The sequence below is a fragment of the Scardinius erythrophthalmus genome (assembly GCF_964197995.2).
Source record: "Scardinius erythrophthalmus genome assembly, chromosome: 12".
Taxonomy (NCBI): domain Eukaryota; kingdom Metazoa; phylum Chordata; class Actinopteri; order Cypriniformes; family Leuciscidae; genus Scardinius; species Scardinius erythrophthalmus.
In genome coordinates, this window is record NC_138232.1 from 4,369,105 (window position 1) to 4,391,176 (window position 22,072).

General features: G+C 37.3%; 2 protein-coding genes across 2 annotated transcripts; one reads left to right on the plus strand and one right to left on the minus strand.

Annotated features, from left to right (window-relative positions):
• Positions 1–3,200: 3,200 nt before the first annotated feature.
• On the minus strand, positions 3,201–6,668 carry abhd14b (abhydrolase domain containing 14B). The gene is made up of 4 exons (XM_081381250.1): positions 6,594–6,668; positions 6,230–6,491; positions 4,855–5,096; positions 3,201–4,773 (listed from the first exon to the last, which is right to left on the minus strand). The coding sequence occupies exons 2-4, from the start codon at positions 6,444–6,446 to the stop codon at positions 4,594–4,596; spliced, it is 639 nt and encodes a 212-aa protein (XP_081237376.1). The 5' UTR covers positions 6,447–6,491; positions 6,594–6,668; the 3' UTR covers positions 3,201–4,593.
• Positions 6,669–7,915: 1,247 nt separating this feature from the next.
• Positions 7,916–22,014, plus strand: mst1 (macrophage stimulating 1). The gene is made up of 18 exons (XM_081380627.1): positions 7,916–8,041; positions 9,858–10,002; positions 11,036–11,151; positions 11,237–11,351; positions 12,005–12,141; positions 12,228–12,348; positions 12,727–12,845; positions 14,440–14,611; positions 14,691–14,821; positions 15,458–15,560; positions 15,769–15,905; positions 18,877–18,909; positions 18,997–19,111; positions 19,203–19,280; positions 19,370–19,516; positions 19,629–19,735; positions 20,521–20,660; positions 21,513–22,014. Exons 1-18 carry the CDS (start codon positions 7,987–7,989, stop codon positions 21,672–21,674), a joined length of 2,133 nt encoding a protein of 710 aa, XP_081236753.1. The 5' UTR covers positions 7,916–7,986; the 3' UTR covers positions 21,675–22,014.
• Positions 22,015–22,072: the final 58 nt, after the last annotated feature.

A 22,072-nucleotide genomic window follows, 5' to 3' on the forward strand; every position in this document is an offset into this window, starting at 1 on the left:
CTGGTTTTTAGTATCTGTCATGATATTATCTCTTATGTTGAAATGTTAGTAACGCGATGAAACTTAAGCAAAAACCCTTGTTTTGGGCCCTCTATCAACCTTGTTTTAGCTGTGCCTTGATGCACTTTTATAGTGGACAGTGATCATGGTGGAGATCGAGCTTCACCCGCAGTCAGTTCAGTGCGAGTCTTTCATGGGCCTTAAAACTTTAGTCAAACAGGTTGTGTTCGAAATAGAGTACTAGCGTACTGCATACTGTATTCTTCATGCTACTCTTAAAAAATACTCACTAATGTTTACCGATTAACATTTTTATGCTACAGTATGTTCTGGTCACGTGACCTATATTCAGCATGTTTAGCCATGGCCGGTTAAGAAAAATGGTTATTTTGCGTTTTTAATCAAAGTTTGTGTTCGAATGATGAACACGATAAGTCACGAGTGAAATAGTTGAGATAATCAAAGTTGATATTGTTTCCGGTCATTCATCACACTGGAAATGGCAGGTCGAGTTGAGTGCATTGCATTGTGGGACACAGTATTCAGCATTCCTTTTATTATAATACACATTTTGACAAAGCATACTGTGTGCAATGTAAATACGGCATAATAGTATGCTATTCCGAACACAGCCAGTGCCTCCGAACACGAAACCTGACTGGCGTAAGGGAATGCGATTTATCTTTTTGAGTATTATTGAGCCGCAGTGTTCGCCATACCCTTCAGCTCCATGCCTACACGTACTAAAATTCGACAAGCACTTTATGCATTTAACTTGTCAGTAAACGGGGTTGAATCCGAACCTCGCTTACTGGTTCTTAGTTGCACATTTGGCATTTCAGTGGCCACCACCTACAGAGTAAAGCTCCGAGGCAAGACGCATCCAAAAACAACCCCTAGGTTTTTTACGATCGTCTTTGAAAGAGCTTTTCACTTGCTGATAGTTGTGGCCAAAGTTCGATCATACTACTGAGTTGCTACTCAGTTTTGGCAAAGTAGGTTTTGGAGTTGAACCGACTGCTCTACATAACCTCAATCCATCATAACAGAGGTGGAATACACACATACTTCCCTGCTGTAGTTTATCTGTCCAGTGTGTATGAGGGGAGTGAGTGTTTATGTGTGTCTGAAGGTTTGCTGATGGTTATGGAAAAGAATCAATGTTTGCTGTTACGTGAAATAACTGAAAAATGTACAATTTTATGAGAAGTATTTTGAGAGTATTGTCATTGTTGGTGTTGAAGGAATGGTCCGTGTCAAACGAATGTTTCTGTCTTGAGGCAAAATCTGTTTTATTTGCCTGTGCAATTTAAAAAGACAGCACTTAACCTGTTATAAATTCCCTCTATTTGTGTCTGTTTAAACAGAATAGCTCACCCGAAATCTTGTCATCATTTATTCACCTTCTTGTCGTTCTAAACCTGTATGACATTCATTCTTCTGTAGGAAACAAATGTATGGAAAGGACATGCAATACAAATGAGAGAATCTCATACATGACATGAGGGTGAGTAAATGAGAATTATTTTGGGTGAACTATTATTTATTTTCTCGTTTTCTCATGAAAAGCTGTCAAATGCCATGTATTTTGTACACTTTTTTTTTTGAGAGAGGTGAACGATGCATGTCTGAAGCTCGTGGACACGATTCTTGCATCACTCTGCTTGTTTTTCATTCACCTTCAGAACTAATTGGTGAGGTAAATATGCTAAATGTTGTGCTAAGAGTTGTACATATCACTAATATCTGAACTTGAATGCAATCCTGATCCTCACACTATCACATATGACTCCTGTTTATAACCCACATCCGGATGGATTTATGAGTCCATCTACAGTATGAATATATATATTTGATCCCATTAAGACCTATAAATGGAAAAACACAAATTATGAAATAAAAGATCATATGTGGTAATGTAAGAATTAAAAAAAAAAAGTTTTTAAAAAGACTGTTTAAGCCCTTGCCCCCATACCTTGATGGCAAAAACCGAGGTGTCGGTATGATAATGCGAAATTAAAGGGATAGTTCACCCAAAAATTAAAACATTTACTCACCCTCAAGTTTTTCCATTCACATTTATAGGGTTTTCCAAGTGCCATTCAAAAGTATAGTTAAGTAGAGGTTTTTAAGCTCCTAAAAGGACAGAAATGCACAATAAAAATATCATAAAAGTTGTCCTCATGTCTTGTGTAATATATTTCAAAAAGTTGTTATTCATTGAAAAATTACTCCTTAGCTCTGGATGGTGAGTAAAATGATGACAATGTTCATTTCTGGGCGAAATATTCCTTTAACCAACTACTTTAATGTTGAAACCTGTTAAACGGCTAGTGTGTACCTCTTTCTTTGCCTGATTATGGAAACAGTCTGCGATTTTATTTCATATCAGGGCAAAGAGCGCTCTGAAAGTTGGGGAAAATGCCTTTCTTTATTCTGGTGAGTTGGTTTAAAACTTCACCACACTTTTTATTATTTGATTTGATTTTTAAGGGGGAAAGTGTGTAATTGTTTTAAAACTGGAACACTGTTGATGTACAGGGGCACTGAACTGCCTGAATTAGTGAAACACATTTTGGCAAGACACTGCGATTAAATGATCATGAATGTGTCGGTCTTGTGTCAGAATTCCAAGTACACTGTGGAACAAAAGTCCTTGTTTTTAAGTGGTCTGACAGATTTGCTTTTGCCAAAAAAGAGAAAAAAAAGTATTCAAAAAGAAAAGCTAAAAAGAGGAAGCAGCTTGCGCAAGGGGAGGGGCCTGATGTATAACCCACCCACTGGGAGGAGTCATTAGCTCAGACCCTCCTCTAGCCCCTCCCCCTTCAAAGCAACATCATCGTAGGCGCGTTTCCATCAGCGAGACGTGTGTATGTGATTACGTAGTCTTTAGTCTGGTGTTCCGTGACAAATGTGTACAAAAAATATATATTAAAAAAACGTACAAAGGAGAAACTGAATTTAACATGAGTGAGGTTTTAAAATGTATTAACGATTAAAAAAATAGAAACACAATACTGCTGATAATACTCATGAGTTGAGGTCTGCAATCATGGTGAGCGTTTTTTTCTTTGGTTCGTTTATTGGATTGTGTGTTGGGGGCTCAGTGCCTCGTCTCTGGGTCCATGTTGCTCCATTTTTTTGTACAGACAACAAAAAAAGACGAGAAAATTTGTAAAATATTGTGTCTGTGACTCCTTGTAAAATATTTTCAAATTGTTTATTACAGAGAATCAGTTATTAAATAATGTTCATATTTTTCACTTCAGTGCATTGTGTAGTGTTTATTTTTCTGGTGCATTCAACATGTTATAGAGGTTCATCAGAAACATTGTCATTGGTCCCGATGTTAACGCGTGGCATCACAATACTGTACTACATTCTTAAGACCTGTTAATAACTGCAGTTTCTAATGATCTGTCTTTTGAAAGCAAAAAAGGAAAAATTGCACTACTTAGTCAAAAGTATGTTGAGCATATCATCACAAAAGTGGGGTTTAAGCGGACTAAATGATAGGAGAACTTCTGTAGACTTCATTTTCACCTAAAGAGGTCCGGTTATGATATTTTGATCAAACATTATGAGGTAAAAAAATGAATTATTTACAATAAGATCTATAACATGCATTTATAAAATAGTGAATTTTCATTTCATGCAAACTTTAATATGTTCTCTTATGCTTACTGTGAACGATTCATCATTGTAAAAATAAAAAGTTTGTTTCGCAATCTTTCATTCAAGTATAATAACTTCTGAAACGACTTTACTTTTCAGGTGATATAAAACAGGCTTACAAGTTTCAAGCGATAGATGCTGGCCGTGTGTCAGAGATGTAGATCTGGCCTCATTCTGGTATGAAACACCCAGTTCAATCAGTTCCAGGTGGATAAAATCAAGTCCCACCTGCATTATTATCTTATTGGCTGCGTCCGAAAGCTTAAAAATGTTGCCTTCGGAGAATGTATTCCTAGGTAGAAAGGCATCAATTGTATGACCGAATCCAATAGTTAGCTTCACTTACTGTCGATTTTTGAAGGCAGCATCAATGTATCCTTCGCTGCCTTTGATATCCCACATTCTGATGTCATTTCTAGTGAGAAATGACAATTGTAGTAATTAAAAATTAGCTTAGTTATCACCAAAGCTCTCTGTATTTTGTTGTAAATCATTAGAGCGTTACACTGCCTCAGAAGTCTGTCTGGAATTATCAGTATCGTGAGGAACCTTCATGGGAAAACGCTGCCAACAAAGTCATTGCCTGATAACAAGGCAGCGAGGAAACAAGTCAAGCTTACGGACGCAGCCATTGTCTATCCTCTATCAATCAGAAGTACATAAATTTGGGTTGCAAACAGCATGTCTCCTTGACTCAAGTCTTCAGCGCATCTCAACAAATGCCAGGTGTCCACATGGAAAGCTTTTGCAAATAATAGCACAAAAAAATGATTATGCAAGGTTGCATGGCAAAGAAGTGAGTGTTTCTGACATGATGATTCCAGTTATGAAGTATAAGAATTAAATGTACTTAATATTGGTTATGTAATTAATGTTTTCAATTAGTACACTTTTGCTCTATCAGGGTTTTCAATACGATCACAACAACTGTATGAAGTCGAGGATTGCCTTGTGCCAGGTCTCTGGATCATCAAGGTAACAAGGATGCCCCGCCCCCTTCATTACCACCACCTTGTGATTGGGTAGATGGCTCAGGTTGCTTAGCGACGCTTCCCCAAGCTGAGTGTCCTGGTCTCCATAAACTATAAGAGCTGGAGTCTGTGCAGGTACACAAGGATGAAAATCACACATTTTTAGCCCTAGATAGATAGATAGATAGATAGATGATAGGTGTGTCACCTGTATGCTGCTGTACTGCTCTGCTGAGAACTTCTCTGTACAGATAGGAGCCACAGGGATGTAGGCCTTGACCTGCTCTGAGTGCTGGAAGAGGAACGGCAGCGAGTACATGCCGCTGAGAGACGGGCTGATGACCACCACAGGACCCGTGTTCAGACCCTCACACACCTGTCTGAGGAACACAGCTGGAGCCAGCTGACCCACTGGAGCCGGGGCCGGAGCCGCCTTAGACTGACCCAGGCCTGAGCGAGCAATGACACACAGAAATGAGCCGCTTTAGGAGGAGAGACAGCAGACGGTGATCAGTTAGTGAGAGAGATTAAAGGTGTGTTCACACTCGGCATGTTTGGTTGGATTAAAACGAACCCTGGTGCGATTGCTCTGTTAGTGCGGTTTAGTTGAATAAGTGTGAACCCTGCCATCCGAACCCTGTTGTGCACCAAACAACAGGACCGAGAACACTGAAAACATGAGTCCAAACAACCCTAGTGCGGTTATAAAATATATACTAATAATAAAATAATAATAGCGAATAATATATTTAAATAATTACTTTTATTAACAAAAAGTATGTATGGTAATACCATGAGTTTTGCCATGATACACTTATGGTCATTTTTGCCAGAACTGTACTTTTGTCAAAAATAAAGAAAGAAAAGAAAAGAAAGAAATTATACAGTATTTTATACATAAAATATATGATAGTTTTTTATTTATTTATAAATATACATATATTGTATGCTTTACAGCACTTTCTGTATGTCTATTTTACACCACTGTCCATATTAAAGGCAATTGAATGCTATTATAATTATTTATAATAGTTAAATAAGAAATTCTAATAATATAAATTAATTTTGCTTTATAGCCATAATAACAATATGAACGAAAAATATATTTATATTTTACAGAAAGTACCATGGTCATACAAAAGATTTTAGTTATGTTCCATGGTAATATGGAACACAAATATGGTATATTTTTAAGTGTCATAGTGTTACCACCTGATGATGCCATCATGTATACATACCTTAAAGTACCGTAGTATTACCACCTGATGGTACCATCACTGTACCAAGGTATATTTTTAAGTACCATAGTATTACCATCACTGTACCAAGGTATATTTTAAAGTACCATAGTATTACCATCACTGTACCACGGTATAAGTGCCATAGTATTACCATCTGATGATACTATCACTGTACCATGTATATCTTAAAGTACCGTAGTATTACCACCTGATGGTACTATCACTGTACCAAGGTATATTTTAAAGTACCATAGTATTGCCATCACTGTACCATGGTATAAGTATTACCACCTGATGATCCCATCATCACTGTACCAGGATCTCATTCCCGCAGCGGCTCACCTGGCAGGTCTATCGCCACAGTTCGGTAGCCCGCGGCCGCTAGAGTCTCCAGAGTCCCGATCTTCAGCCAGTTTTCCGATGAGAACCGGATCCCGTGCAGCAGCAGGACGCAGAGTTCGCCGGTACCGCTCGACGGAAGCGCCTGTCGGTAGAACAGCGTCTGATCTCCGCAGATCTCCACCCGAACCGAGCCTTCTGACATCTCAACCGAACACATGATGACTGAGAGAGTGCAAAGGTCACGCGCAAAACACTTCGATGTCTGCAAAGATGTATATAAACAAACGAAGTTAGAATAAGTTACTATATAAAGTATTCGAACAATTTGGTTGGTATGAACCTGAGTATAGCAAAGTTTGTGTACCAGAGTAAACTACGAGTCCCGGAAGACTGTCAGTTTTACCAGAGTGACACACTGACCTCTAGCGGCTCTGTCGACATTTACAACCTCCAGAAATGCTACATAAAACATTTACCTCATTATAAATGTTGGCTACTAGTCGCACAGCAGATTTTAACCAGCTTTTATGCTAATTATTAATTAAAGATTATTTTATTGTTAAATTACTGAATTACAATCAGCTTTAAAGCTTATTATGTGGCTGAATTGTTTTGGCCTTTTGATTTTTTTTTTTTTTTTTTTATAAATTTGGTTTTTAATTTTGGCAAATTACTCATATTTAGCTTTTCACAAGTTTTCCATTAGTAATGATGAGATGGAGATTGGAAAGTAAAACGCTATTTCAGGGTTGCCAAACTCTCGCATTTATTAGATTGCGGTCATTTGCATATGATTTGCATTTACATCGAACGTGGTGAGAATCGGTTCCTGACGATCCAAATGAAGCAATCCGATCTCAGTGCGTCTTGGGGGCATTTATTTGCATATGGTTTTCATGTAGTCAATTGTTATATAAATGTGATCAGATTAACTTTACAACCTGTAGGCTAATAGTGTGTTAATGGGACCATTCTGTCAAATAGCCCTCTTTCGTGTGTAAACGAATCTTTTAAGTGAAGGTGAATCGTTTTTACTCGCTGCCATCGTATTTGTCTTTCACTGATGTCCCATCCTTTTAAAAGCATGATAATAGGCTAATGTTTAGCTTCATAATTTATTTAGGCAATTTTTCTTTTCTATAGTTTTTTAAAAATATTTTTAATAGAGCATAAAAATATTAGTTTTGGTCATGAAAACCTATTTTGCACGAATCGGTTGAATGATTCTATGACTGAATGATTTGATTAGCCTACTCATAGCCTAACTGTAAAAAAAGTATATGATCAATAAGTTATGACAACATGTTTTTACATTGCTTTAACTCATCAAAATAAGTTATACAAGATTCAACAAAATGTTTTAAGTCGGTTTATATGTAATTTAAGTTGAAATTACTTAAACATCCAAGTCGATTGTACTTTTAAAAAAGATCAGTGTTGTCTTTCAAACAAATTAGGTAGAAATCCGTAACAGGATGATATAAGAACAAAAAATAACAATTACAAATAAAGATATAAATTAATAAATGTATTAATAAACAGCACTAATTATGAGTTAATATTTATTATTATTAGGCTATTAATGATGAGAATGTGTTGTTATTATGTGTTTTTGGCATGTTTACTTGAGCCGTCTTTATTGGGAAATGTCCCGTTCTGTCCGAGTAAACACACACCCCCTTCATCAGTTCATCAGTGGAGAAGAATCAAAGTCCCTCAGATGAGCTCTGCTGTTGGAGAAACGCAGCTCTTATACCATGATTTCACTCTTCTTTCTCACAGCGCTGGTGCTTTGGCCTGATGCAGTTCCTGGTAAGATCAATCCTCTCAGAAATAATAGTGTCTTTTCACATTGAGTGTGTTAATTCATTAAATTGTGTTTTTTTAGACAAACAGTGCGTAGCTCAAATCCCAAACAGCCAGAGAACATGTGTTACTCCTTACAAGTATTTACCATGGTAATGGTTTACCATGGTAAATACTTCTACTCAAACACCAAACTATGGTTAAAGATCCTATACTAAATCATTATGATTTTATAGTTGTAATAACTAATTCAAATAACTGCAGTAACTGTGCTATTTTAGCTAAAACTATAGTTACCATGGTATATTTTTGTAAGGAACAGCGTTGATTGATCCATTTAACAAAGTTTATTTAAATATGATGTTTTAAATATAATATTTCAGTTGAGTAACTCTGACAAACAAAGTAAAAATGTGGAAATACCATGGTAAGAGAATGTGATTCAGTGCCATATATGATATGAAAGAAAATGGTATTTCTGTCACTTCCAAAGTACTCTTGTAAGCAAATGAAATTGTGGCTAAGTCACGTATTTTTTGGTCATGCACACAGGCACATGTTCATATGGATGTGTAATGGATTTAAACACAAGCATATGTGTTACAGCTGTGTCAGATTCTGTTTACTGTGGAGTTATTTGGGCATCACTGCGTGATCGTATCGTGCCACTGGGAATTTTGTGAAACAGATGTAGTTTACAGATCCAAAGGTCATGTGTGTTTAAGCACCTCTGAGGGGTCACACACAACATTACAGCGTTATAAGCCGGCACAAAAATTATCATAAAGAGTGTGCTGGATTCACTAATAATAATGTGGCAAAAGGGGTTTTTAGACAACGCACCGTGGCTATTGCATGTTTATGGACATGCACTGTAAAAATGTTTTACAATAAGCTATACTTTAGTTAACATGAACTAACAATCAACAATACTTCTACAGCATTTAATACACTTACCAATGCTGGGTTGTTTTAACCCAATTTTGGGTCAAATGGACAAACCCAGCCGTTGGGTTAAATGTTTTAATTGCATTTTTAATCCACCGTTTGGGTCCGTCCGATTTTGACCCAAAACTGGGTTAAAACAACCCAGCATTTTTTTAGAGTTAATGTTCATTTCAACCTGTACTAATATATTAATAAAATCAGAAGTTGTATTTGTTAACATTAGTTAGTCACTAACATGAACAAATCATGAACAACTGTATTTCTATTAATAACATTAACAAAGATGAATAAAAACAGTAATAAATGTATTGATCCTTTTTAGTTCATGTTAGTTAATACATTAACTAATGTTAACAAATGAGACCTTACTGTAAAGTGTTACAGTTCATTATATTTTAGACAGCATTGTTTTCATTTAATAACTGCCACAGAAAGTATTAAGTAATTGGTTTTGGGACCAAAAACTTTAAGAGTTTCAACTTGATATTATATCCAAAGTGGTAAATTTTTTTTAAAACAAATAACATTATCTGAATAGCATGGTAAATAAATCTAGTACCAGTATATATCAAAGTATATACAACTTTTATTTTAAAGCTATGAGGAGGAGAACTGCTTTATAGATTAAATTAACTTATGTAATAATTGATGATCTTTACAGTGGAACTGAATCAACACTGAACTGACTTCAGCTGAACAACCACACTATTTTCTTTTAGAGCTGCTGTGTGTTTGAATCATTGAATCATGTTCCTGTTATCACTGCTTTGATACAGTCTGTTTTGAATAAAGCGCTATAGAAATAAAGGTGACTTGACTTAAAGCATGTTGGCAGTAGTGACTAGAGTTCATCCGTTCTGATGTGTTTTAACAGCACACCGCAGCGCACTCAATGATTTCCAGCGATCTGAGGGGAGAGAGCTGGTTCTGAAATCCTGGAACGTAAACCGCCTGACGGAACTTCCGGGAATCACTTTGGAGGATTGTGCTAAACGCTGCACAGAGAGTCCAGAATGCAGGTCTCGTTTCCCCACTTTTATTTACTATTTAATGAAAATGTGTTCATTTAAATTTATATTAAATGTAATTAGTTGTTTCGTGAGGAGGGGTTTGTCTCACTTAATTAGGACTTTAGTACACTTTACACTTTTCAGAATTATGTTGTCTTTTGCAATTTAAAATATATTAACTTTAACAAATAACACACTACAGTTAAAATTATAATCAAAGTTTAAAGCATGACAAATGATTATTAAAACGTTGATTTAAAATGCAGTTTAAAGTAAAACTATGAATTTGACATTATTACAAACTGCACTTTTTAAAACTGTCATGAAAGTGTAATATATTAAAGGGGTGGTATAATGCCCTTTTCACAAAATAAGTGTCTTATGTCCCCAGAGTGTGTATGTGAAGTTTTAGCTCAAAATACCCCACAGATATTTTTATAGCATGTTGTCACTTTTTGAGGGTGAGAAAAAAAACGCTCTGTTTTTGTGTCTGTCCCTTTAAATGCAAATGAGCTGCTGCTCCCGGCACAGAGGGCGGAGCTTCAACAGCTCTTGTGTTAGCAGAACCTCATGCACTTCAAATTTAAAAAACGTTTTGCCTTTTATGTTCAAACCGGACTCAGACAAAGATTGAGAGACTCAAGAAGTGACAACATGTAGACAGCATTTCTGAATGTTTTTTTGATGATTTTATGTAGCTTGTCATGATAATCTATAAATCACATTCCCGGGGGCGGGGTTTATGTAAATTCTAGGGTTGGTGATGTCACTAACCCGGGGGGAATGTCGTGTAGTCTCTACCAGCCGTTTGTTGTAGTCCTTAAAAAGCGATTTCTTTAAAAGCAAATATCTCTCTTTGCTTTGAACTTTGAGCGTTGTAACTTTGCAGATGTTGTTTATGCTCAAACCCCAACATTACACACTAACTAAAGTTAGAAAAGTGAAATCATAATCAACCACCCCTTTTAATATATTATCTGTAAGAATTTTTTTACAATAAGTATTTGAGTGAAGCTTTCTGACAAAAATGTGAACTTTACAGAGCTTTCAATTATGAGTTTCGTCCATCCGTGGTGTGTAAACATCTGCCCTGGGTGGGCGACGGAGACAATGCAGACGTCAAGAGAAACGTGAACTGTGACCTATATGAGATGAAAGGTCAAAAATTGCTTCTGGAAATGTGTTTCAGTAGATTTTGTCGGTTTTATAAAGTATCAGAAAGTCAATGTTCTCCTGTACTCAGTCTATGTAAGGAAGTGCATCGTGGGTAAAGGAGAAGACTATCGAGGGAAAGTGTCGACGACTAGAAGTGGACGAACATGTCAACAGTGGTGGTCGAAATTCCCTCATGACCACAGGTATGAGTCAGACGTCATGCATAATATGTTACAAAAATGTAGCCTCATGTAAAGATTTTGTATTTGAAACTGTTGTTTTTTATTATTTATTTGTAAGACAGCGATACTTACAGTGGTCTCGAAAGGACACTTTTAAAACTGTCTGAATGTCATTGCGTTAGATACAAAATATCAAACCAAGTTGCATCTGCAAACAAATGATGAACAAGCTTTTCTCAGAATTAAGAATTAAGCATGCACTGATAAATCATGCACATTAAGATCAATATTGTGTATTAAGAAAGTAAATAGGATGTTTTGAAACTTGAAATAGTCTCTCATGCTCACTAAGGCATGCTCATCATATCATTCTAATATGATGATTTGCTGCTCAAGAAACATTCATTATTATTATCAATGTTGAAAACAGTTGCTTAATATTTTTGTGGAAACCGTGATACATGTTTGTTTTTTCAGGATACTTTGATGAATAGAAAGTTTAAGCAAAGCATTTATTTGAAATAGAAACCTTTTGTAACATTATAAATGTCTTTACTGACACTTTTCATCAATTGAATGCATGCTTGCTGAATAAACAGTAGTGTATATATATATATATATTACTCTTTGATTCTTTGATTCTTATAATGACATTAGAGTGATGTTTGGAATAGATGGACTCCGTCTGCTACTAATGGCCTGGAGCTGAACTATTGTCGTAATCCAGATGGCGACCGCATCGGCCCATGGTGCTACACGACTGACCCCGAACGCAGATATGAGAGCTGCGACATCCCTCAGTGCAAAGACGGTGAGGCTCAATACTCAGACTGGCAGCGCAGTGTCATTTTAAGAGCGTTTTCACTTGCACAGTTATAAATGATGTTTCTGCATTAGAGGTGTGCATCACATGTAATGGAGAAGACTACAGAGGTCAGGTGGATCACACGGTGAACGGTAAAGAGTGTCAGAGATGGGACCAGCAGTATCCTCATCAACACATCTACCAGCCAGAAAAGTAAATATAACATAACCATGAACCATAGCCCTAAAGTCACACTTAAAGACGACACGAAACAGAAGATGAGATAGTCTTTTCCTCTCAATTGTGACGTATATCCGAGTGAAGCGGATTCTGGAACAAGAAAAAATATTATATCTTAAATGTTAATGTCAATATTCCATAAAAATAAGGTGATTTTAATAATGTCAGAATGTAATTGCATTGGATGAAAGATTATCATGTCTGTGTCTGCGCTCAAATGCTGCAGAAGCAACTGCAATTTTAGGAACCATTTTTTGCACTGAATTTTAATCAACTGGTGTTGCAGTAATTTTTAGTGGATGCTGAAATAATAATGTAAAATGTCTTTGTGCCTGATGTTTGTGTAACCAGATATCCTGATAAAAGCTTAGATGATAACTATTGCCGTAACCCGGACGCGTCTCCGGTGCCCTGGTGCTACACCACTGACCCGATGGTGGAGAGAGAGAGCTGTGATATACGCAAGTGCCGTGAGTATTTCTGATCCTCACCACGCGGAGAAATATTTCATTTCATAGTACTTTACAATTAAATGTCTCATATAGGGTTTGTCTTTTAATTGCATGACTTTTGGTACTTACTTTGTTTCCGGCATGAAGATAACCTTGCCGCTGATAATAAATAAATGATTCAATAAATAAAATGTGTGATTTTATAAGCCTCAAAAAACTAATACTGCACTGGTAAAACCACTATACTGTAACAAAATATTAGCAATATCTGTGTTGCTTGGATAAAAGTTTATCTTGTTTGAATGCACAGCTATTTTTCAATTGTCGTCAAAGTAAGAACATGCATTTTATAATAATTTGTAGCAATATCTGAAGAAAAGGTTCTATATAGAGTTCCATCAGGCACTTCATATATATAACCTTTAAGGGATTCCCATCATTGGTTCATTTTATGTATTTAGTTTGAATTAAGTAATTTAGTTTTAATTCATTTTTAATTTTAATAAAATGTTATGAATGAAGCAGCTTGTAAACATAGTTGAAATAACCCATTAAACATGAAAGCATAATGCAATCATTAGTCCTTTTCACACTGCGCTTAACCCCGGGTTATCATCGTTCTAAACCCCGCTTTTAACCCTGGGTAAAGAAAGGTTTCACACCTAATTTAGACGCGGGGTTAGCACCACTTTTTACCCAGGGTTATGAGCAAGGTTAGCAGGTTATGAGCTCCGGAGCACGGTTAGCACTGCTTTTGTGACAGGGTCAAACAAAGCTTTGTTAGAATGTTATGTTAAATATTTCAAGTGTGAAAAGCCCTATAGAAGACATATTATCCCCTTATATAGAATATTTTGGGCATAAAGGGTTCTTTATAATATTGAGTCGAGAAGCCTAGGGTTCTGTACTGATCATTACTGAACTTTTTTTGGAAGAGTATGATATAGTTAGAGCATCTGACCAGCAGCAAACCGTGACCTCTTTGGTTTTATCATTCTTTATAAGATAAAGACTGTAAACAGAAGCACTTTACATGCAGGATATACAGTAGGGTTAGCGTAGGCTTTGTGAAGCAATATCCACGTGTCCATGAGAGCTTAGTTCAAAAGTCAAAGTTTATAGAGACACATATCAGAGATTAACTTGAACAAATACATTCTTCTAAGTCCGCTTTCCAAACAGTTTTGATGCAAAGTCAACTTTAAAATGCTTGCATAACACTAATAACCTTTAACAGTTGTTTGCATTCTGTTAGCAGTGCATGAATTTCAATCTCCATGCAAATCATTTGGATTATTATTCATTCATTCTGTTTAAAGGACACAGATCTTCATCTTCCCAGGGACATCACTGTCATTTCCAATCGCATCAGTGCTTTTCAAAGAGACAACTAAATAATCGAAAATCGGAAACTCGAGAGCACTACATTAATAGCAGTTTATTGCATTGGGTTCGCAAGACGGACTACAGTATTATTCCTTATGAATATGCAACGACTGATCCATCAGGAGCTTTAGAATATAGAGTTGGTAGGACAGCATCTGTCCAGTATCCTACTATTCTACCAACTAAAGTCATTTTAACAAGTAGAGACTCTCCTTTCATCCTGCAGCCGAGTCTCCCAAGCGGCGTTTTCGCTCCGGCTACACCACTAACTGTTTTCGGGGTCGTGGAGAGGATTACAGGGGCAAAGTCAACGAAACAACCTCTGGAATCCCTTGTCAGCGCTGGGACGCCCAGAAACCCCACGAACACCCGTTCTTCCCCAAAACCTACGAGTGCAAGTGAGTCGAGAGGGGCTTGAATATGTCCTGAAAATCTATAGAACTGACTTTTCTCTTTCTTTCCTCTTTCCACCTTTAGGGGTCTGGAGGAGAACTACTGCCGTAACCCGGACGGTTCGGAGGCGCCCTGGTGTTTCACGTCCATCTCTGACATGAGGACGGCTCTGTGCCTGCAGATCAAACGCTGCGCTGACGACATCGAGGCCGAGGGTACAGCTGGCGCCCACTAGTGATTAAAAACATCAACTGCACTTTCAGTTTTTAAAGAGACATTTTGACTGTGCTTTGTGGGAAGAGAAAACTTTGCAGAAAATCTCAGCTCACACTTCATAATGACTGTACATACACTGCCGTTCAAAAGTCTGGGCTTTTTTATTCAGCAAGGACACATTAAATTGATCAAAGTGACAGTAAAGACGCTTAAAATGTTTAAAATATTTCTTATTCAAATAAATGCTGTTTTTTTTACTTTCTCTTTCCTGAAAAAAAATGTGTCATGCTTTTTTACAAAAACATGAAGCTGCACTACGGTTTTCAAAATTGATTTTGATGTTTCTTGAGCAGCAAATCATCATATTATAATGATTTCTGAAGGATCATGTGACACTGAAGACTGGAGTAATGATGCTGAAAATTCAGCTTTGATCACAGGAATAAATGACATTTTAAGTTATTTTATAGTGTAATATATATTTCACAATATTACTGTTTTTACTGTATTTTTGATCATGTAAATGCAGCATTGGTGAGCAGAAGAGACATCTTTTAAAACATTAAAAAACGTACTTAGCTCAAACTTTTGAACAGTATTGTAAATAACCAGATTTTATTCCCTCCATAATCTAGATTGCTATAATGAAATCGGCAAAAACTATCGGGGTGTTGTCCGCAAGACACGTAAAGGTATTCTCTGCCAGAAATGGAGCGTCAATACACCTCACAAAACCAAGTAAGTCTAACAAATGTTCACCATAGGATCACACAAATGCATAAAGCGTGTATTATCCTATGGAAAATTACTAAGTTAAGTAAAATAAATATAGGAAAATGTCAATTTAACCGCAGAATTAAGCTATCCATTCTTGTTTGTCTCATCTAAAGCAGGTTTATTACTGTATGACATATATTCAAGATAATTTATGGACATATATTTGCAGGATAAACCCCGAAACACACCCAGAGGCCAATCTGACCGACAACTACTGCAGGAACCCTGACGGAGACCACCACGGACCCTGGTGCTACACCTCTGACCCCAAGACTGAATTTGACTACTGCGCCATCAAGCAGTGTGGTAAAGTTACCGTGTTTATAGATGCTTTTTTAAATCTAATTCAGTCATTTCTGCTCTTTTAGCCTCTAATAACCAGACCCACACAGGATCCGTGAGCAGAAGTTTAAGGGCCAGATTTACTAATCAGAGCAAATTAGTGTGAGAGCGCAATTCCAAAAAAGCGATGAAAAAGTGATTACTGACGACGAGCAAATTAAAGAACACAGATGCAGTCAGATCATTTACATAATGACCAACACAATCTACCAAGAGCAGCGCAAATCAGTGTTTAGGAAAATAAGAGGAAAAAAGAGGTCCTACTATGCCATTTTACAAAGTCTTGTTTTTGGGGTGTACTAGAATATGCTTTCATGCTTGATTGTTAAAAAAAACCAAACATTATTTTTCACACGTTTTAACTTCATTACAGCACCTCAGTCTGATTCGAACGCAGCATTCGGTTCTTGTTTCGATGAAGCCCCTCCTTCCGAAATATGAAATGTGCTGTGATTGGTTAGCTGGCCCAGTGTGTTGTGATTGGCACCGCGTGTTCAGGAAATGTCTCGCCTCTTACCATAACCATGAGTTTCATCTGCTCAGGTGTAAATATTAAGGAAGCCGTCAATTTCAAATGTTTCAGAGTGGTATGTTTTTGGTTTTTTTGTAATTTTCTTATACATTTTAGAAAGGTTATACACCATTTAATCATGATATTTGTTGGAAAACTATGGTAATGCAAACAGTAATTGATCACAAAACCAAGGTTCATTTTCCAAACCGTCTTAGAAAAGCGAGAGCTTACAAAAACACCACATTAATACTGTAATGTTAGTTAGCAGGCTAGCGGAGGCTAGCCCACAACTACAAATAATAAGACATATTTACAAGTTATGATCCATAAACAACAGATTGGCCCCTACAAAGTGGAAACTGCTCTATTTCAGGAGAAGCTTCAGTGTGTAGCCTGCATTGTACTCTCTTAGGTTCTGGAAGCTGTTCCCCGTAAAATGTGCAGCACACAGATAAACGTTGTCAATTTGGAGCACTCTAGGTTTGTCAGAAGGTCAAACAAGTGAGTTTTGGAAACGTGGTGGACAAAACAGCGTCTCTATGACATAGCGACAACACTGTCTTCTCTAATGCAGCTCAACCGGGCCTTGCACCTTTTTTGCCTATTCCGTGGGCGAGGATTATTTAAATGAGTAACATTATGACTTCACAAAGCCCGGAAAAAAACACGTTGTAGTCCAAGCGAGTCCTTCGTTGTAGTTCTTGGAAAGTGGATTCTGTTAAATAAAATATCTCCCTTTCGAGTAACCTTGCAGATCTTTTTTCATCAATATTACACACTAACTAAAGTTGAAAGAGTGGAAAAGCATAGGGACCCGTTTAGACATGCTGTTTTTTGGCCGTTAAATAATGGCGCAAATACCAGTAAATTGACGAGCGCAAACCTTAGTAAATCACCTTTTGTGATTCATTTGAATACACTCCTCGCATAAATTTAGCATCTGAAAGGGAAACTTGCAACTAAAAATGCAACTTGAAACTACAAATGCATGTGCAATAAGGTCATTTGCAAAAATAACTGTGCCCATGCCTTTTCAGCGCTAATTTTTCACTGCATGTCTTTAGTAAATCTTGAAAGTAGTTTTTTAATGGCAAAAACAGAGTTTGCTCTGGCGCAAGAATAAATGGAGAAATGTGGGAAATTAAATATTTTTGTGAAATTCTGCAAGCACAATTCACCTTTGGCTAAGCCACGCCCTAGAATGTAGATTGACCAATCACAGCGCAGCCAAGAACGAGCTCCGACAGAGGTCCGACACTTTTTCACAGCGCTCCATTGACTTTAACGCAGGCGTCTCATATTTTTGGTCTTGGCAGGCTATTACCGTCGTAGTTTTATCAAAAATATGGTTAAACGTTGTGCCTGGGGCATTTGTAACACAGATACGCGTTTCCCAGAGAGGTTGGAGGGGGGTGTCCGTTTTTTTCCCTTCCCAAAACCGATTTCAAATCCTGACAAGTGTCGTCTTTGGATTAAACTGTGTGTGTGGACGTCCTCACAGTCAGGTAAACCCCTCAAGGATCAACAAGCACACTTTTGTGTGCTCTAAGGTAAATTTGCTTTTAAATTTCCCGTCAAGTTATACAAGTTATAATGCTAGTTAGACAGTTTTATGCTGTTTTAGGTTATGATTTCGGTTCTCTACCCTAATTACGTTAATGAAGAATCGAGGTGCTAGCAAGCAAGCTTAGCGATAGTTTATTTATCACGTAAGTCAGGATTGTATGTTTTGACTAGCGGCTGGATGTTAGCTAACTGTGTTATTCAAGATACAAACACCTAACGTTAACGTTAGGTGTTTGTATCTTGAATAACAAAGTTAGCTAAAACAAACAGCATATAACTGTCTAACTAGTATAACTTTACAGTAAGGTTAAAATCTAAATTTACCTTAGAGCACACAAAAGTGTGCTTGTTGATCCTTGAGGGGTTTACCTGACTGTGAGGACGTCCACACACACAGTTTAATCCAAAGACAACACTTGTCAGGATTTGAAATCGGTTTTGGGAAGGGAAAAAAACGGACACCCCCCTCCAACCTCTCTGGGAAACGCGTATCTGTGTTACAAATGCCCCAGGCACAACGTTTAACCATATTTTTGATAAAACTACGACGGTAATAGCCTGCCAAGACCAAAAATATGAGACGCCTGCGTTAAAGTCAATGGAGCGCTGTGAAAAAGTGTCGGACCTCTGTCGGAGCTCGTTCTTGGCTGCGCTGTGATTGGTCAATCTACATTCTAGGGCGTGGCTTAGCCAAAGGCGAATTATTAATAATTATTCGTTTTTATTTATTTATAATCATTTATTATTTAGAATTATACATTGATGATAGTAATTATAAGTGATTAAATGATTTATAATAATGTATTATTATTATTTATATTGTTATATTTATATTGCTCCTTTATATTGTAATAGCTGGAGAGAAAGTGCCAATCATCGGGCCAACAAGTAAGTCAAAAACATTATACAGAGAGTAGTACAGACTCTGATGTGTGCACTTGTGCTTCTAATATAATAATCTGTGTGTGTAAACAGCGGAGGTTGTGTTTAACGAGTGTGGAAAGCGTGACGACCGTCGTGTCAAGTCCAAGTTAAGAATAGTGGGCGGCACACCTGGAAACTCTCCCTGGACCGTCAGCCTTAGAGACCGGTTAGTCTACCCAAATAAACTGGCCCAAAATATGTCACTTCATAGAAGTAAAATAGGTTTCTGAGCTGATTGAATCTCCTTATCTTCACAGGAAAGGAAATCACTTCTGTGGAGGTTCTCTGGTCAATTCTGAATGGGTCATCAGCACCAAACAATGCTTCTCTTCCTGGTAACTCACAGTCTGCAGTGATTCATAGCTGGACAGTGAGTACGGGCGTTTTAATAAATGTTCACGTGCTTGTTTGTGATTGTATGCAGTTACGTCGAGCTCACAGGATATAGTGCTATGATGGGCACCTTGTTCCGTGATCCAAAGGAAGGAGAACCAGACAGACAAACCATTGCTCTCACCAAGATCGTCTGTGGCCCGTCTGAATCTCACCTGGTCATGCTTCAGCTAGAAACGTACTTCATACCACACACAAACACATTTACACTGGGTTTTGGACGTGTACCATGGTATTCTTTAAAGTATCTTTGCCCTCTAATAGACACATATGTCTCTCTTCTCCTGCAGTCCTGCCCAGTTTAATGACCGTGTGTCTCAGATATGTCTTCCTCCTGAGCGCTACATCGTGCCAGAGGGAACCGTCTGTGAAATTGCTGGTTGGGGAGAAACAAAAGGTGATAAAAAATCAATTATAATCTTCTATTCAGCATAAATGCTGTTCTACTGAACTTTTTATTCATCAAATGTATCACCGTTTCCACAAAAATATTAAGCAGCACAACTGTTTCTTGAGCAGCAAATCCCCATATGAGAATGATTTCTGAAGGATCATGTGACACTGAAGACTGGAGTAATGATGCTGAAAATTCAGCTTTGATCACAGGAATAAATTACATTTTTAAATATATTACAAATTGTAATAATATTTGGCAGTGCAAATGTGTGTTCAGCAGAGAGGATAATATACCGCTGAAAACGTTTATTCACATTTTTCCAAAGTAGGAAGCTAGAAATTTGAATAGAAGACAAAATTAACATCATGTAAATGACCTTTCGCAGGGAGTTTGATTGACAGGCGATTGACCAATCATAATCCGCCATCCACCGAATCCTCCATTTTTGTCTGACAAAGCAGTCAGTACAGTTAGTAGATTAATGTATATGTATGTATATTTCACTGCGTGAGAACATGTTGGGGCGTGAGAGTGCCGTGGCTTGTCGGGCACAGCAACAGTAACTAAAGGGGGCGGGTCTTTGCGAGCGGTCAAGGCTGTGATGTTTTCGTCTTGTGCATCATTTTCACTCTCAATGTGCACAAAAAATGCTACACATGCATAGCGTCCGGTTAGATGTAAAATCTGATGCTGAAAATATCGTTTTTTGGATCTCCATCTACCCCCCCATCCAGTTATGCATCCTTTCCTTCCCACCATTGATCTTCTCTTCTTCTCTCTCTCAGGAAAAGGGGATGAAACTGTTCTGAATGTGGCTCAGATGCCTGTACTGAGCAATAAAGACTGTAACCCGTATTTCAAGGGTCGTGTCCGTGAGAATGAGATGTGCACCATGCCGTTCCAGGCTGGAGTGGGCGCCTGTGAGGTACTGATGTGCTGACCTGTTGCTTGTGCTGTGCTTTTATGCCTTTTAACACCATATAAGTTAAAGTCTGCGATAGTCTTTTCTTCCCTATTATGACGCATATCAGAGTGAAACGGCATCTGGAACAAGAACAAATGTTCTTGGAAAGCTCGAAAAGGGAATTTATTTTGATGAAAGATTACGAGACACATTAATTTAAAAAAATAATGATGTGTGCGGAAAAATCATTTATAATAAATACTGCAATATTCCATAAAAAACACGAATTGTCAATTCTAAATTCATGGTGACTTTAAGAATCACTACATAATGAAAGCATTGCTGTATAATTTGAAAACGAATATGACTTGATGTGAGTTGTGATTCATGTGTAAAGACCAGTGCGTCTGTTCTGACAAATGCAAATAATAAGATGCAACTGCACACATAATCATTCATAGTTAGTAAATAAATAAGCTTTTTTTGTGTGTGTAGAAATGCATCCCATATTATGCTGTGTGTCTAATCAAACTTAATTATTTTTACTCAGTATTTTGATAAATTCATCAGTCTTTTGGTAGAAAATTTGGTGGGTTTTTTTTCATTTATTTTAAGCATTTTATGATAAACATTTAAAATCTGGATGTAAAACTAGCACTGATCTAGACGCTCTGCTTAGCTTGCAAAAAATCTTGCAAAATGTGCGTTTAAAAGTGAAGCATTTAGTGCTTCAAACATTTCCTTTCTATGCGTTTGTGCGGCTACATGAGTTACAAGCTCTGCTTTTGCAATAGATGTGAGTGTGTATTGTGAAATGAGTAAGATGTGCTGTGTGCAGGTGCACTGTAACGTTCCTCTTTTTCGCTCTTTCAGAGAGACTACGGTGGCCCTCTGGCCTGTCAGAACAGCGACTGTTGGGTTCTAGAGGGAGTCATCATACCCATGCGCCGCTGCGGACACACAGGACAACCGAACATCTTCATCCGTGTGTCTGTTTATGTGGATTGGATTAAGAAGGTCATGGAGATGACCTAGCTGACAGACCAGCTCACAACACAACACAACACACACATGACGGCAACATGACTACAAGACGTTTCACACTGCCTCATCTTCTAGAATATAAATATTTTAAGTAGATGGAATGTAATATACTTAAAAAATATGTGTTTTTATAAGATTATGTAAGCATTTTTGTATCGTTCTGAATTTGGGGGCTTTAATTGACATTAAGATGTATGCTTGCAATTGTGGAACATATGAATATACAGGTGCACATAAATTTACATTAAAACTGACATCACCAGTCTGAACTATACTGAACTTTGTAGAATTTATTATTAATAAAGTATTCAAAATTCTGTTTTTACCCTCCAACATTTATCTAATGTCGTCCCACAGAATTACGATTAGTAATTATTAATCCCAGTAAT

What these genes read in the sequence shown, in the direction of transcription:
- mst1 (XM_081380627.1), top strand. Translation starts at nt 7,987, where the DNA reads ATGATTTCACTCTTCTTTCTCACAGCGCTGGTGCTTTGGCCTGATGCA. An exon ending in CACATCTACCAGCCAGAAAA is followed by an intron (nt 12,349 to 12,726) that starts GTAAATATAACA and finishes TTGTGTAACCAG; the next exon opens with ATATCCTGATAAAAGCTTAG. An exon ending in CTGGAGTGGGCGCCTGTGAG is followed by an intron (nt 20,661 to 21,512) that starts GTACTGATGTGC and finishes TCGCTCTTTCAG; the next exon opens with AGAGACTACGGTGGCCCTCT.
- abhd14b (XM_081381250.1), bottom strand. Translation starts at nt 6,446, where the DNA reads ATGTGTTCGGTTGAGATGTCAGAAGGCTCGGTTCGGGTGGAGATCTGC. An exon ending in TGTGGCGATAGACCTGCCAG is followed by an intron (nt 5,097 to 6,229) that starts GTGAGCCGCTGC and finishes TTGCTCGCTCAG; the next exon opens with GCCTGGGTCAGTCTAAGGCG. An exon ending in AGCAGTACAGCAGCATACAG is followed by an intron (nt 4,774 to 4,854) that starts GTGACACACCTA and finishes GTACCTGCACAG; the next exon opens with ACTCCAGCTCTTATAGTTTA.